The sequence below is a fragment of the Pollicipes pollicipes genome, unplaced genomic scaffold (genome assembly GCF_011947565.3).
Source record: "Pollicipes pollicipes isolate AB1234 unplaced genomic scaffold, Ppol_2.1 Scaffold_6138;HRSCAF=7277_pilon_pilon_pilon, whole genome shotgun sequence".
Lineage (NCBI taxonomy): Eukaryota > Metazoa > Arthropoda > Thecostraca > Pollicipedomorpha > Pollicipedidae > Pollicipes > Pollicipes pollicipes.
Window position 1 is genome coordinate 5,297,190 of NW_023596818.1, and position 17,225 is coordinate 5,314,414.

A 17,225-nucleotide genomic window follows, 5' to 3' on the forward strand; every position below is an offset into this window, starting at 1 on the left:
ATTACAGACATATGACCAAGCAAAAATGTCTCAAAAAGACCCACGATCTCCCGATGCGACATGCAACACACCATGTTTATTACGAGCATTTAAGGAGGCGTGGTCATTCAAGGTGGAAACAATGTTTACTTCGAATGAACTGTTGGTGTAGGGACCGCTCACCTCATCCTTATCCACGGCTGGCGTTGGCTGGCAGATAAATCAATGACGCGGTTAGTCCATACATCACTCCAGCATGCAAAGCAATGTTATAGGAAATAAAGGGTGCCTGTAAAGTTCGCATCGTCAGATAACGGAGCTGGAGGCAAAATCAATCAACTCGCGGACTGACCGTAGTCATAGCAAATCGCTCGTCAGAATTTGCATTAAGAAACCATCGAATCGGTGAGAGTGGCTGCAAATCATAAATTATTTCGCAATTCAAGTGCCTGCGCGGTGATAAAAAGCTAGAGCCATAAACCCGCCGTGTGGCCTGCACCACACACAGCCGGGCCGAAATCAAACGGCGGTGAAGCCCCAAATCGTTAACCACCTCAGGCGGGCGCGAGTGCCCGGCGCTCGAGATGCAGATAGAAGCCGAAGAGATCGCGAGCCGCCCGTCGCGCCGCTCACCTAGCTCGCCCTCAGTGCGGGTCTGCGGCAGCGGCTGCGAGGGCCAGATCGTCACCCACCGGCCGCCGCCCGTCAGCTCGGCCACAATCTCGGCCGGCGTCTTGGGCCGCGAGCGCGTGTTGAGCACGCGACGCGCCGGGGGCGCCCGGAAGCTGTCCGTGTCGAGGTCGGCGAGGCGAAGCTTGCGCAGGCCCGGCGGCGGCCCGGTGCGCCGGCCCCACGGGCTGAACAGGCCGGCGTCCGGCCCGGACGCCAGCACCACGTCCTGCGGCATGCGCCGACCGTGCAGCGTGAACTGCGCCGGCCGCGGCCCGGCCTCCGTCTCCCAGTCGCGGAGCGTCACGTGGCCGAGCAGGCCGCGCTCGCCGGGCGCCGGCGCGCCCTCCGCCGGCGCGCGCCGCCCGTAGATGGCGTAGTCGACGGGCCGGTAGTCGCGCGAGCCGGCCTCGGCGCGCTCGTGCAGGATAGCGTGGCCGCAAATGTCGTACTCGGAGGGGCTGACGTCGGGACGCCGGGCCGGGCCGGGCCCCTCCGGCAGTCGGTAGCCGTACACGTCGTACCGCACCAGCGGGTAGTCGGGGCCCTCGTGCCGGACCGTGTCGGGGACGATTATATACCCCAGTATGCTGTACTCGCCAGGAATGTCTTCATATCCAAGACCGCCGTGCGGTATTTTGTAGTCTCCAGGATAGCGGCCCATTCCCTGACCGTCGTGAGGAATTCTTCGGCCATGGATGTCATAGCCTCCGGGACGACGCTCCGGTCCTTTACCATCGTGAGGAACTCTCTGCCCATGGATGTCATAGTCTCCGGGACGACGCTCCGGTCCCTTACCATCGTGAGGAATTCTCTGCCCATGGATGTCATAGTCTCCGGGACGACGCTCCGGTCCCTTACCATCGTGAGGAATTCTCTGCCCATGGATGTCATAGTCTCCGGGACGACGCTCCGGTCCTTTACCATCGTGAGGGATTCTCTGCCCATGGATGTCATAGCCTCCGGGGCGACGCTCCGATCCTTTGCCATCGTGAGGAATCCTCTGCCCAGGGACGTGGTCCCCGGGACGACGCTCCGGTCCCTTTCCATCCCGCGGCACCCCACCTCTGTCCATATCAAAGCCGTGGGGCTCATAGTCCGGTCCTCGCAGCCCATAGAGCGGGCCGAGGCCGTGCAGATCATAATCGGCAGGCATTTGATCTTTCCCATCCCGGGACGGCTTCCGCCCGAACACATCGAAGCCTATGCGATGATACTCAGGTTGTTTACTGCCGTCCATGTAGTCCAGAAGCACATAACCGTAGATGTCATAGTCCGCGGGCTCGACATCCACGCCTATGCGGCCATGTGCCGGCACTGAGCCACGCCCACGGTCAGGAATGTCGTAGCGTCCAACACGGTCCTCCCGTCGCTTGCCAGCCATGGGAAGGTCATAGCCGTAAATATCGTAGCCTGCAGGTCGATGGCCAGGCTGCTTCGCATCGTGAGGAATTCTTCGACCATGGATATCATAGTCTCCGGGGCGACGGTCCGGGTGCTTGGTATCGTGCGGAATTCTATGACCAGGGATGTCATAGTCTCCTGGGCGACGGTCCGGGTGCTTGGTATCGTGCGGAATTCTCCGGCCATGGATATCATAGTCTCCGGGGCGACGGTCCGGGTGCTTGGTATCGTGCGGAATTCTCTGGCCATGGATATCATAGTCTCCGGGGCGACGGTCCGGGTGCTTGGTATCGTGCGGTATTCTATGACCAGGGATGTCATAGTCTCCTGGGCGACGGTCCGGGTACTTGGTATCGTGCGGAATTATTTGACCATGGATATCATAGTCTCCGGGGCGACGGTCGGGGTGCCTGGTATCGTGCGGTATTTTATGACCAGGGATGTCATAGTCTCCTGGGCGACGGTCCGGGTGCTTGGTATCGCGCGGAATTCTTTGGCCATGGATATCATAGTCTCCGGGGCGACGATCCAGGTGCTTGGTCTCGTGCGGAATCCTATGGCCAGGGATATCGTAATCCCCTGGGCGATGATCCGGGTGCTTGGTATCGTGCGGAATTCTCTGGCCATGGATATCATAGTCTCCGGGGCGACGATCCGGGTGCTTGGTGTCGTGCGGAATCCTATGGCCAGGGATATCGTAATCCCCTGGGCGACGATCCGGGCGCTTGGTATCGTGCGGAATCCTATGGCCAGGGATATCGTAATCCCCTGGGCGATGATCCGGGTGCTTGGTGTCGTGCGGAATTCTCTGGCCATGGATATCATAGTCTCCGGGGCGACGATCTGGGTGCTTGGTGTCGTGCGGAATCTTATGGCCAGGGATATCGTAATCCCCTGGGCGACGATCCGGGCGCTTGGTATCGTGCGGAATCCTATGGCCAGGGATATCGTAATCCCCTGGGCGATGATCCGGGTGCTTGGTGTCGTGCGGAATTCTCTGGCCATGGATATCATAGTCTCCGGGGCGACGATCCGGGTGCTTCGTATCGTGCGGAATCTTATGACCAGGTATATCGTAATCCCCTGGGCGATGATCCGGGTGTTTGGTATCGTGCGGAAGCTTATGACCAGGGATATCGTAATCCCCTGGGCGATGATCCGGGTGCTTGGTGTCGTGCGGAATCCTCTGGCCATGGATATCATAGTCTCCGGGGCGACGATCCGGGTGCTTGGTGTCGTGCGGAATTCTCTGGCCATGGATATCATAGTCTCTGGGGCGACGATCCGGGTGCTTCGTATCGTGCGGAATCTTATGACCAGGTATATCGTAATCCCCTGGGCGATGATCCGGGTGCTTGGTATCGTGCGGAATTCTCTGGCCGTGGATATCATAGTCTCCGGGGCGATGATCAGGGTGCTTCGTATCGTGCGGAATCTTATGACCAGGGATATCGTAATCCCCTAGGCGATGATCCGGGTGCTTGGTATCGTGCGGAATTCTCTGGCCATGGATATCATAGTCTCCGGGGCGATGATCTGGGTGCTTGGTGTCGTGCGGAATTCTCTGGCCGTGGATATCATAGTCTCCGGGGCGATGATCAGGGTGCTTGGTATCGTGCGGAATCTTATGACCGGGGATATCGTAATCCCCTGGGCGATGATCCGGGTGCTTGGTATCTTGCGGAATCCTATGGCCAGGGATATCGTAATCCCCTGGGCGATGATCCGGGTGCTTGGTGTCGTGCGGAATTCTCTGGCCGTGGATATCATAGTCTCCGGGGCGATGATCAGGGTGCTTCGTATCGTGCGGAATCTTATGACCAGGGATATCGTAATCCCCTGGGCGATGATCCGGGTGCTTGGTATCGTGCGGAATTCTCTGGCCATGGATATCATAGTCTCCGGGGCGATGATCAGGGTGCTTCGTATCGTGCGGAATCTTATGACCAGGGATATCGTAATCCCCTGGGCGATGATCCGGGTGCTTGGTATCGTGCGGAATTCTCTGCCCATGGATATCATAGTCTCCGGGGCGATGATCTGGGTGCTTCGTATCGTGCGGAATCTTATGACCAGGGATATCGTAATCCCCTGGGCGATGATCCGGGTGCTTGGTATCGTGCGGAATTCTCTGCCCATGGATATCATAGTCTCCGGGGCGATGATCTGGGTTCTTCGTATCGTGCGGAATCTTATGACCAGGGATATCGTAATCCCCTGGGCGATGATCCGGGTGCTTGGTATCGTGCGGAATCTTATGACCAGGGATATCGTAATCCCCTGGGCGATGATCCGGGTGCTTGGCATCGTGCGGAATTCTCTGGCCATGGATATCATAATCTCCGGGGCGACGATCCGGGTGCTTCGTATCGTGCGGAATCTTATGACCAGGGACATCATAGTCTCCGGGGCGATGATCCGGGCGCCTGGTATCGTGCGGAATCTTATGACCAGGGATGTCGTAATCCCCTGGGCGATGATCAGGGTGCTTCGCATCATGCGGAATCTTATGACCAGGGACATCATAGTCTCCTGGGTGATGATCCGGGTGCTTGGTATCGTGTGGAATCTCATGACCAGGGATATCATATTCCCCGGGGCGATGATCCGGACGTTTGGTATCGCGCGGAACGTTCTGATCGTGGAGATCATGGCCTTCCGGAGGGCGATCCGCAACTTTACGGTCATATGGCGCTGACTTCTCTTTGTCAGTGTCTGGAGGATGACTATCTGGCCTTTCGTGCTTAGCATCACGGTCATCCTGCGGTTTCGGTAAATCCGCTGCGGGTTTCAAGTGTGGTTGGTCCTTCTCTGCGGGACTTGGTCGTGACTTCTTATCTTCAGCATGGTCGGGTTTCTCAGGCGGATGTCGTTTAGGCGGGACATCCCTGTCACGCTGTTCGTCACCACGAGGCTTTGAAGAATCTTTTTCTGATAGGTCGCCTGGTTTTTCGCGCCCTGCTGGGACCACCTTTTCATCGTCTCGCGGCTTGGATGGCCTATCGCCAGGTTTCTCCGATGGCTTATCTTTATCAGGAGCACCCTTAGGAGCCTGTCCATCGTCCAATGGTTCCTGAGCCCGCCTCTCAGGCGACACATCCGTCACTGGAACATCTCTATCCGCCATTTCATCGCGTGCTTTCTGAGGCTCCTGATCAAGTTTCTCGTGCGGTTTATCCTCGTCTGGATAATCTTTCTCAGTCTTTTCTTTTCCAAGTGGTCTTGATAATTCTTGATCAGGTTTATCGGGTTGCCTTTCTGTGTCTGGGGGGCCTTCACCGGTCCTTTCGGGGGACGTCTTTCGTTCCGGAGCACTCCGAGCTGCTTGCGGCGTCTTGCCGTCCACACCTGGTTTTTCAGCTGTCGGGACGCCTTCCGTCGGGGAAAGGCTTGCCCTTTGGTCCGGCTGCGGCTTGGAGGAACCAGCACCGACCTCTTCACGTGTCTCGTCTGCCTCTGAAACAGGCTTTGATGGATATTCCGCATCCTTTTCAGTTGGTCTGTCTTTACGAGGAGCTTCCTCGATATGCTCCTTATCATGCGGCTTCGGGAATAACTGATCAGGCTTCTCGGAAGGTTTTTCATCTTTTTTGTCGATGAATGGTCTTGGCGCATCTTTGCTATCAGCTTCGAAAGGCTTCATATCATCGCGTACCTGTGTTGGACCGATTTCAGGCAAACCGGCTGGCTTGTCCTGGTCCTGGTCTGAAAGGATTTTGTCGTCTGTCCTCTCATGCGGTGATTTTGAGTCCACCTGATCTGGCAGTTCCTTCGCTGGCGTTTGAATCGGTATAGAAATGGAATCATCTTCCCATTCGACTTCATCTGCACTATCGCTCACGGTGCCCACATCTGCTTTCTCGGCATTGTTGTCTTCATCGAAGGAAGACACACTTGACACAGTCTCCTTGCCCAATCCTACCCCAAGCTCACCATAGTCTGACTTTTGCTGTAACTCGGGCTTTGCAGCGAGCAGTTTCTCGGCAAGAGGCTCAATTGTTTCAGGCTCAAACAGTGCTGACGGCGGGAGTGTTGGCGGAGGCGATTTCAACTTTCTGTCGGTTCGCTTCTCGGGAATCTCATCCGCAACATCTGCTTGACGCCCGATGGCGTCCGCCAACTTATCTGAATCGTCAAAGCTGAATGAAACCTTTTTCTCCAGGGGAGGTCGGGCCATTGGCGTATCTGGGGATCCCTGGTCGTCGACAGGCACCTGGCTATCGTCAAACACCACTTTTTTGCCGACGGAACTCGGGGACGACGGAACGGGGACTTCTCCAGAAGCCGTTTTAGGCAAGCACGGTAGCGTTTCGCCCAGGTCCGCGGGCAATTTATCTGCGTCTACAGCGCCCTGTTCCACCGGTGCACCTTCGACCACCGTCTTATGCGACGTTGGTGCCCGCTGATCTTTAACCTCAGAGGTACGGATGCCCTCGTCAACCGTATCTTCTACTTTCTCAGCGACTTGCGACCAGAAATCGACCTCTTCAGCAGCTTTAGGCTGAGATGCTTCAGCCGGCAGCTCATCGCCAGCAGTTAATGGATGAGCAGGAATTGGCTTCACTTCCGCAGTTTTATCTGAAGGAGGTTTCTCATCAGCTGTTGGCTTTTGCTCACTTACCTCCGGCTTTGGCTCATCTGGGATGTCTTCCTGAGAGACCGGTGTCATTTTTTCCTTTCCAGCTTGCGGTTTCAAGTCGTCCGTTTTGCCGCTGTCCTCGGCTTGTTCTGACCAGAAGTCTGCCTTCTCATCCCTCTGCGAAGGCCTGTCATCCGTTAACTCTGCCTTTTTTGAAGGAAGACTGTCAGTCTTCATCTTCGATTTTTCATCGATAACATCAGCCAGGTCTGGTTTTCCAAGGCTGACAGCCGTGGGGGCCGGAGCATCCTCTTCGCCAACAACGGAAGCGGGCTTTTCCGGTTTATCCTCCGGCCTGAAAAAGGGTGTGTCCTCACCTTCGTCGGCAATTTCCGACCAGAAATCTCGAACATCAGCCGCCTCAGGCTTGTCAGAATGGGTGTCCTTCTCATCTGGCACTTCAGGCTCCGGTGCCTCAGACGAAACGTCCTTTGGCTTCACCTGCGGAGCCGCGTCCGCAGGGTGCTGGGGCGCCTCAGGTTCACCGCCAGACTGTGTGTCAGGCACTGTCCTGCTGGTTGGTTTAGATTGATCCATTTGTGTCTCTTTGATTCGTTCGGCATCCCGTAACAAGTAATCGCCTTCTTCTGCCACCCCAGTGGGGATGGTTTCGCCTGCCGTATCGGAATCGAGCTCGCGCGACGGAGCGCTGACTGGCTTCTCCGCCGTTGTCTCGGTATCAGTGCACACGTCGGCTCCCTTGGATTTAAGCTGACTTGGATGTTCTGAGTCAGGAGCAGCCACATCTTCAACGACCGGGACCATTTTGTCCGGATAGGACTTCGCCTTATCAACGTCCGTCTCCCCGCTGTCCTTGGACATCTGCGACCAGAAATCGCGTTCTCCGGCCTCGTCGAGCGGCTCTTCAATATGGTCTGGGATTTCCTCGTCAGGTTGTTGTGGAGCAACACCGCTAGGCTGCATTTCTGGGGCCTTCCGTTTTGGAGCAGCTACGTCTTCTGGTTTCAAATGTTTCTGTTTCGTGGGCTCGCGAGCATGAATTGCCTGATCGCCTGCAGCGGGTACGGTTTCTTCTGGCACGTCGAACGTTTCTACACCTTTAACGTCTTCCAGTTCAAGCTTTTCAGGTTGCTCTCTATCGGCATGCATTTCGCCTATCTTTGGTTTGCCTTGAGCATCAGGCTTCGTGTCAATTCTAGTTTCATCTCGTGGGACCTGGTCTATGCCTTCGGTGACTACCTTGGTCTCATCATCTTCGACCAACCTTGTTTTCTCGGGGACAGGGGACAGGACATCTTCTTCCACGGTTTCAGGTTGCATGCCGCTCTTCTCTGGGGGTTTCGAGCCCGCAGGGGCGCTCGTGTCTGGGGTAACGCTTGCGTCAACAATGGTGTCGGGTGTAGTACCTATCGCTGGTGTACCACCTATCATAGCCTCGTCCAGAGCTGGAACTGCCTTGTCTCTGAAAGTCACAGCTTTGTCATCATCTGCACTTTCAGTTTCCCCGGTTATCTGTGCCCAAAAATCATCAGCTTCAACCTGCTTGGGCTCATCAGGTTGCGGTGGCTTTTCCTTTGCACTGTCTGGCTGGGCCTTGGTAGGCGTGTCACCATCGAGGGGTCCTTCAGGAAACTCGGGTTTCTGCTGATCCTTAGTCTTCTTGTCAGTGCCTGCTTCGTCCTGTAGCACTGGAACGACCAGCTCTTTGGGGGCCTTTGCCTGGACGGCACATGTCTCTTCAACTTTCTCAGCAGTACCTGCAACCTGATCGACCACCTCAAGTTCCAAAGACTGGCTATCCTCTTCGATGGGTATTTTGGATGCAGGTTTTTTGGAGGAAGTCTCAGTTGGTTTGTCTTTTACAGGCATACTGCTGTGAGGACCAACATCATCGAGTCTCGGTTGTTGCTCATCACAAACCTCTGTTTCTGGTGCATCTTCTTCCTCAGGCTTTTCGCGTCTCAGAGACTCAATATCCTTGGCGTCAGGTATTTTGGGTTTCAGATTCTCGGATGGAGTGCCACCCGGTTTCATATCTGTGCGTTCATCATCACCAGGTGCTACGCCAGCTATCCTGGGTTTCTCTTTGTCATCAACCTTGATTTCAGGTACAGATTCATCCTGACGAACTGGTGACATACTTTTCCTCGTGGCTTTAGGTTTACCATGAGGTGTCTTTTCTTTGTCCTTGGCAATGTCTGGCAACATCTCCTTCTCCTCTACGGTCTCTGTTGGCACGCCTCTCTCAGATGGCAAATCAGGCTCAATCTGCCTTGACGAGATACTTGGCTGTTCCACTGCTACACGACCATGCGTGACAGGTATTTTGTCAGGCTTTGTTTTAGGTTTGCCGGTATCAGCGGTATCGGGAACCACATCATCCTCGAGAACTGCGGCACCTTTTCCCCTCACAGCTCTCGCTTTGTCGACGGCCACCGTCTCACTTTCTGCAGCTATTTGGGCCCAAAAATCGCCCTCTTCAGTGATCTCGACCTGAGCGCGGTCCTCCGGTATAGTCCTAGACTCGGGCAGTCCAGTAGGAGTACTAGCTGGTTCTACCTTCGTCGCCTGATCGTCGGGGATGGCCATTTCACCCTGTTTTTGCTTCGGGTGGTCAGCATCCTCCAAAACTGGCGAAGCCCGGTCTCGAAGACCACCCTCCTTGATGTCTGGGTGAGCGTCCAAATCAGCTGGAGTTTCGGAATCGATCTCCTCACAAGTCGAAGCTAATTGTTTCTCCTTTGCTGGTCGAACAAGTGCAGCAGGTAATTCCTCTGGTTTTGCTCTGTGTTTGACTGTATCCTTGTCGACAGGAATGATTTCGTCCTTGAGAACTTGGACAGTTCTTTCCGTAACGACAACAACTTCGTCAACATGCGTTTCCTCGCCTATGTCTTCATTTCCCTTGGGAATTTGTGACCAGAAGTCTACCTCCTCGGCTTTCCCGTGCTGCAGGTCCTCACTGCTTGGGACGCCACCCTCTGGTCTCCTTGAATGGGGCCTATCCGATTTCATCTTCGGAACCCTGTCATCGATGACTGTATCATCTGGTTTCGGTTTCTCTCCACTGACTTCCTCAGAAACAGGGGTAGTATCACTGTCTTCTACAGCCCTGACCTTGCCGACCTTGATATCATCACGGTCACGGATCAGTTTCGTCTCAATGTCTTCGTCAATAACCTTGCCGGGCTTATCAGGATGAACCTCCTCAACTTCAGGCTGAATGGGGCGATATTCTTTTGATGGGAGATCACTGACCTTTCCTTCCTTCCCTTTCCTTGCTTCCTTTCCTTTTTCCTCCTGTACTCCAGGCTCAGGTTCTTTGGACCCAACCCTACTCGGTTTCAGTTTTGCAGGTTTATCGCTATCAGGAGAAACGTCATCAAGCCTTGGTTTATGTTCGCCAACTCCTTTTGTGTCAGGTAGAGACTCGTCCATGAGAACTGGGACCATCCTGTCCTTTGTCCTCTTGGCATTGTCAGTGAAAATCTCTTCTGTCTCATCCACTTGTGACGAGACCTGACACACCTCTACCGTCTCCACCGGCACGCCTTCGTCGACTGAGATGCCAGCTTCAGGCTTTTCTTTTGCACGAATACGTGGTTTTTCCATGGGCTCCTGAGTTTCAGTACCAGTAATGTCGCCTTCCTTTAACTTTGGTCGGCCAGTGTCCTCAGAAACAGGAACATTCTCGTCCTGAAGAATCGTCACTAATCTTTCGCGAACAGCCGCCGCCTTGTGAACACCAGTTTCTTCACTTTCTGTGGCAATCTGAGACCAAAAGTCATGATCTTCAGCACTTTCAGATTCGGCGACTTCATCAGATGGCAGCTTGGAGTCTGGACGCTTTGAAGGCGCACTAACAGGCTTTCCCTTCATTTGATCGTCAGGCATAGAAATATCGCCGCGCTTTGTGTCCAACTGCGCTGTATCCCTTGTGTCGGGAACCGTGTCATCCGGCATAACAGGCCCGGTCCTTTTCCTGGTGGATTTTGCCTCTTCAACAGGTGTGTCCTCGGCTTTCTCGGTGATCTGTGACCAAAAATCACCTTCTGGAACGATTCTAGGCTTTTCAGCTGGCCTTTCACTGAGCTCTGGGGTTTCCGAATCAGAACTCATCGGCAAAGTATCGACCGGTTTGACCTTCTTTGGTTTGGCACTATCCGGGGCTACGTCATCCCGTGTTGCTTCCGCTGGACTTTCCACCGTTGCGTCTGGGGAAGTCTCGTCCAGGAGCACGGGGGCAATTCTTTCCTTTGAAGGCTTCCTTTTTCGTAGGGGAGTTTTATCAGTCACGTCCACATCCTGTGACGAGAATTCTACGCCAACTTTCTCTGGCTTCACAGATGGTCTGTCTTCTTCAGGCATTTCAGGAACCGGTTTTTGGGATGACACGGCGACGGGTTCGTGCTTTGAAGGCTGATCTCCAACAGGTTCTTCATCTTGTACCGATTTATGAGGACGAACCGTGGTTGTGTCACGTGGCCTTTCGTCCAGATCTAATGGTACGTCTACCTCTCGTGGAACCTTACCTTTGCCGACCACCGTTTCTTCGACCTCCTCGACAATTTGTGACCAGAAATCATTCTCCTCTCTCTTCAAAGGTGACCCCTTCCTCTCTTCCGGTGTTTCAGAGTCAGGGCTTTTGGGGGAAGCACTGATGATATCGGTTTTTGCAGTCTCAGCGTCAAGTGGCTTTTGGTGGATTTCTGATTTTTGTGGAGCTTGACCTATCACATCAGGTGATGTTTCTTCCTCTAGTACCGGAATAATTCTTTCTTTCAAGGCCTTGGCTTTGCCAACAAGTGTCTCTTCAGTTTCCTCGACAATCTGTGACCAGAAATCTCCCTCTTCAACTGCTACAGTTTTCTTGGACCGAATGTCATCCTTAGGTATTTCAGAGACAGGCTTGCGAGGCGAAACGGCGACCGGCTGATCTTTCGTAGGGCTATCATCGTGAGGTATGCCGTCTAGCTCTGATCTCTGCGGACCTTCAGCTGTAGTGTCGGGAGAAACTCCATCCAGGAGCACCGGAACAATTTTTTCCTTCCGGGCACTGGGCCTGTCAGCATGAGGTTCTTCTGGTTCCGTGGCAATGTCCGACGGGGAGATACCTTGTTCTACCAGCTGTGAGTCTTCGTCACCAGGCGCTTTAGTCTCATGCTTCTTGGTTACTGGACTTGCTGGCTTTGCAACCTGATCACCGGCGACAGGCTTCGATTTTCTTTTGGAGTCCTCAGGTGAGTCAGGAGCGGCCAGGTCCGTTTCAATCGGAATGATTCGTTCCCTGAAGGCCCTGGCTTTGTCGTCCTCCATTTCTTCCCTTCTGTCAGTTATTTGCGACCAGAAATCTTCGACCTCATCGACCTTTTCAGTCACTCCAAGGTCAGAGTCCGGCCTTTCCTTTGTGACCCGGTCCGCGGTCTCGGGGTATTGGGCTAAAGTTGCTGCCACGGGTTCTCCAGGCTTTGATTCCGGAGCAGCTCTTTCTTTTGGGATTGTTGGCTTACTTTCGCTTACATCTTCAGATTTGGGGGGAACTGGTTCGCTTGGAACTGGGGCGATCGTTTTACCTTCTACCTTACCCTTGGGAACCGGCGCATCATGTTCTTCTAAGGTTTCTGGGGACCAGAAGCCATCTCCAACTCCTCTTGGTTTTACCCCATCCTCATCTGCTTGTTGTTTTTCAGGTACCTTCAAGTCGAGGTTCGTGTCATCCTGCAGAACAGGAATTATCCTCTCCCTTAGGGCCCTTGCTTTCTCCACGTCAGGTTCCACGTCTTCCGGGGCTAGCTGTGACCAGAAGTCGTGTCCAGAGTCCTCGGGCTTCTGCGACTGCATGGTGTCTTCTGCTGGAATTTTGGAGTCATGCGTCTTAGGGCGGCTGGTTGATGTGGGCTCATTGCCTGACACATCGGCGTCTTCAGTGATCTGGTACACCTCTTCAGTTTCAACATCGAATTCATCAAGGTCTACCTGTCGAGTTACGTCGGTAGCCTTCTTCATTGGACGCAGCTGATCAGTGTCCTTTTGATCCCCAGGGGTCTGTGATTCAGCATCAACACGATCATCTGGCGCGGGCCGAGTGTCTCTGTCACGCACCACGGTGTCACGGTCTCTCGGACCAGCAACGTCTGGCATTTGTTCATCCCTCACAAGAGCCTGATCCACGGCGGCCGTCTCCTCAACGTCTGTCCGCTGTCTCGTTACATCAGGCTTGGAGCGCGATTCAGGCGCCGTCTCGGAACTGCCGTCCATGTAAACGGGCGTCGCCAGGTCGTCTGCACGCGGTCGCTCCTGTTCCTGACTGGCCGAAGCTGCCACGACCGTCGATTTGCTGGTGTCAGATGAGGTTTCTACCTCTTCGGCGGTAACAATCTCTCGCTGCTCCAACGGCGAAGAATCCCTTTCTGGTATCGTTACATCGGAAACGGATTTATGAACGTCATAAACACCTTCCATGACTTCTTCAACTTGCTCGTAATCTGTCTGAATTCGAATGATTTTAGCGACAGGTTTCTCGTATTCCTCGGGGTGATCAGTGACAATCTCTTTTGGCTCCACGGCAACATCCGCGTCCTGCTGTGCCTTGATCGTGGTGGGTTTATCGATATCCGGGGGCTCAAGGGACTGCTCGTCTGCGATTGGGATGCGTCGTTCTTTACGTTTCGGTCTCGGTTTCTCATCCTCTGACAGTTCCTCTTCCGATAACTCAACAGCTTTCTTGTGCAGCTTTTTAACCACTGATTTTTTACGCTTATCGTCCGTCTCGGGTAATTTTGGTACCTCTTGAGGACGTTCTGGGCTCCTGTCAACTCCCTTTTGAGGCCTCGAGAAGAACTCCTTATCATCCAAGGCTGTGATATCGCTGGTTATATGTTCATCCGACGTCCGTTTCCTTTCTCCTGAAATAGCATCCCTGGCGGTATCGCGTTTGTCATCGTCGGCAGGCAACGTATCTGTCACTGAACGATCGATCACAACATCTTCGGTGATTTCAGAATGCTTTGCCTGCCTCCTCCGCACAGCAACAGGCCTACGTGGTGCCAACCCGGTCTCGTCATCCCCTAGTACTGGAACTTCTCGTTCAGGAGCGACAGGCCTGGTCGTTGCTTTGTCCTGTGTTATCGGGACTTTCTTATCCGGTGCCGTCGTCCAGGTTTCTTCATCATGGACCACCGGTGCGTCCCTCTCGGGCGCGCCGGGTTTGGTGTCTTGGCCCTTCCTGATTGGGATATCCCGAGTCGGCGCCGCTGGCTTCGTCTCCTTATCCTGCAGCACTGGAATATCTCGATCCAGTGTTTCGTCAGGGGTTGGTGCGATCGGCACGTCCCGGGTGGGCGCTGCTGTCCTTGTCTCCTTATCCTGCAGCACTGGAATATCACGACCCAGTGTTTCGTCAGGGGTTGGCGCGATCGGCACGTCCCGAGTCGGCGCTGATGGCCTCGTCTCCTTATCCTGCAGCACTGGAATATCCCGATCCAGTGTTTCGTCAGGGGTTGGCGCGATCGGCACGTCCCGGGTCGGTGCTGCTGTCCTCGTCTCCTTATCCTGCAGCACTGGAATATCTCGATCCAGTGTTTCGTCAGGGGTTGGTGCGATCGGCACGTCCCGAGTGGGCGCTGCTGTCCTCGTCTCCTTATCCTGCAACACTGGAATATCCCGATCCAGTGTTTCGTCAGGGGTTGGCGCGATCGGCACGTCCCGAGTGGGCGCTGCTGTCCTTGCCTCCTTATCCTGCAACACTGGAATGTCCCGATCCAGTGTTTCGTCAGGGGTTGGCGCGATCGGCACGTCCCGGGTCGGTGCTGCTGGCCTCGTCTCCTTATCCTGCAGCACTGGAATATCCCGATCCAGTGTTTCGTCAGGGGTTGGCGCGATCGGCACGTCCCGAGTCGGTGCTGCTGTCCTCGTCTCCTTATCCTGCAGCACTGGAATATCCCGATCCAGTGTTTCGTCAGGGGTTGGTGCGATCGGCACGTCCCGGGTGGGCGCTGCTGTCCTTGTCTCCTTATCCTGCAGCACTGGAATGTCCCGATCCAGTGTTTCGTCAGGGGTTGGCGCGATCGGCACGTCCCGGGTCGGTGCTGCTGTCCTTGTCTCCTTATCCTGCAGCACTGGAATATCTCGATCCAGTGTTTCGTCAGGGGTTGGTGCGATCGGCACGTCCCGAGTGGGCGCTGCTGGCCTCGTCTCCTTATCCTGCAGCACTGGAATATCTCGATCCAGCGTTTCGCCGGGGGTTGGCGCGATCGGTACGTCCCGAGTGGGCGCTGCTGGCCTCGTCTCCTTATCCTGCAGCACTGGAATATCCCGATCCAGTGTTTCGTCAGGGGTTGGCGCGATCGGTACGTCCCGAGTCGGCGCTGCTGGCCTCGTCTCCTTATCCTGCAGCACTGGAATATCCCGATCCAGTGTTTCGTCAGGGGTTGGCGCGATCGGCACGTCCCGAGTCGGCGCTGATGGCCTCGTCTCCTTATCCTGCAGCACTGGAATATCCCGATCCAGTGTTTCGTCAGGGGTTGGCGCGATCGGCACGTCCCGGGTGGGCGCTGCTGACCTCGTCTCCTTATCCTGCAGCACTGGAATATCCCGCTCCAGTGTTTCGTCAGGGGTTGGCGCGATCGGCACGTCCCGGGTCGGTGCTGCTGTCCTCGTCTCCTTATCCTGCAACACTTGAATATCCCGATCCAGTGTTTCGTCAGGGGTTGGCGCGATCGGTACGTCCCGAGTGGGCGCTGCTGGCCTCGTCTCCTTATCCTGCAGCACTGGAATGTCCCGATCCAGTGTTTCGTCAGGGGTTGGCGCGATCGGCACGTCCCGGATGGGCGCTGCTGCCCTCGTCTCCTTATCCTGCAGCACTGGAATATCCCGCTCCAGTGTTTCGTCAGGGGTTGGCGCGATCGGCACGTCCCGGGTCGGTGCTGCTGTCCTCGTCTCCTTATCCTGCAACACTTGAATATCCCGATCCAGTGTTTCGTCAGGGATTGGCGCGATCGGCACGTCCCGGGTCGGTGCTGCTGGCCTCGTCTCCTTATCCTGCAGCACTGGAATATCCCGATCCAGTGTTTCGTCGGGGGTTGGCGCGATCGGCACGTCCCGGGTCGGTGCTGCTGGCCTCGTCTCCTTATCCCGCAGCACTGGAATATCCCGATCCAGTGTTTCGTCGGGGGTTGGCGCGATCGGCACGTCCCGGGTCGGTGCTGCTGTCCTCGTCTCCTTATCCTGCAACACTTGAATATCCCGCTCCAGTGATGTATCTGTGGGAGCCGCGTCTTGCAGCACTGGGACACCGCTATCCAGCTTTTCCGTTTCGATTGTTCTGTCTTCCAGCACCCGCACCCGTGAGGTTATGACCTCCTCCCTGTGATGCAAGAAGTCGTCGGTCTTGCTGTAGGTTGCTGTATCTTTGGTTGGTTTCTCGTGCAGCGAAGGGACGTCTTGATCGCGTAACGTGTCCTTGACTCCTCTGTCCTGTGTTACCGGGACGTCCCGGTCGGGGACAGAGCCTGTAACCTTCTCATCCTGCACCACTGCAACATCCCTGTCAGCAGCTACATCTTTTATTCTTCCATCTTGAGCCACTGGAGCCTTCCGATAAGGCAGACCAGTCTCTGTCTCCACGTCTTGCAGCACTGGCACATCTTTGTCCGGAGCTGCATCTTTCCCTGGCCTATCCTTCGTAATCGGCACGTCCCGATCATAAGCTGGGGTCTCACTGTCCGTATCTTGCCGCACTGGCACATCTTTGTCGGGAGCCGCACCCTTCCCTGGCCTATCCTTCCTAAACGGCACGTCCCGATCAGAAGCTGGGGTCTCACTGTCCGTATCGTGCCGCACTGGGACATCTTTGTCGGGAGCCGCACCCTTCCCTGGCCTATCCTTCGTAATCGGAACTTCCCGATCATAAGCTGGGGTCTCACTGTCCTTATCTTGCCGCACTGGGACATCGCGGTCTCGCGGGGTACCTTTCGTGGCCTTGTCCCCTGGCGTCGCGACGTCCCTCTCGGGCACCGATGTCCCGGTGGACCTGTCCTGTAGCACCTGGACGTGAGAGGTGGTGACCTCCTCCCTACGGTGTAGGGTGTCGTCGGCCGGCAGCTCGCCCGGCCGGCGGTCGTCCCGCCGCCGCCGCCGCCGGCCCGCCTCCACGGGCACCTCCTCAGCCACCAGAGGTGATAGGCCGTACTCACCGGCAGAGCTCTCCATCACGTGCGACCTCGTGGTTACACGCTCCCCGTTATCTGAAACGTCCCCGTCGGTCTGTCAAACGACGGAAATGAAACATGTTGGTGACGGCTTCAGGCCGTTACACACACATTCAAGAAATGCGTCGAAGACGAGTCCGGAACGGATTGTTCAACCGAACGTGCCAAACATTTGGGGTCGTCCATAAGTAATGTAACGCAATTTTTAATCATTTTTCAACTCCTCGCCCTTGGTTCTCAGATAGTTAAGGTAAGCGATGTCCCAGGTAACGCCATGTTGAGGATAGGTCCAAAAGGAATAAAGGGACTTCGGCCCTTGAGTGAGGCTGAGCTAGTGGTCATAATTAGCTGTTTCTTTTCGGCTG

At 55.3% G+C, this 17,225-nt stretch overlaps 1 protein-coding gene across 5 annotated transcripts in view; it reads right to left on the bottom strand.

The window, feature by feature from the left end:
- Positions 1-17,225, bottom strand: part of LOC119105771 (obscurin) — a 100,436-nt gene that overhangs the window by 33,488 nt on the left and 49,723 nt on the right. For 2 of the 5 annotated variants that reach the window (XM_037229274.1, XM_037229273.1), the window contains exon 2: positions 613-16,896. The exons of the other annotated variants lie outside the window; for them this stretch is intronic. In XM_037229274.1, the coding sequence (XP_037085169.1) occupies positions 613-16,896 (16,284 nt within the window). The remainder of the gene's footprint in view (positions 1-612; positions 16,897-17,225) is intronic. 5 annotated transcript variants of the gene reach the window in all.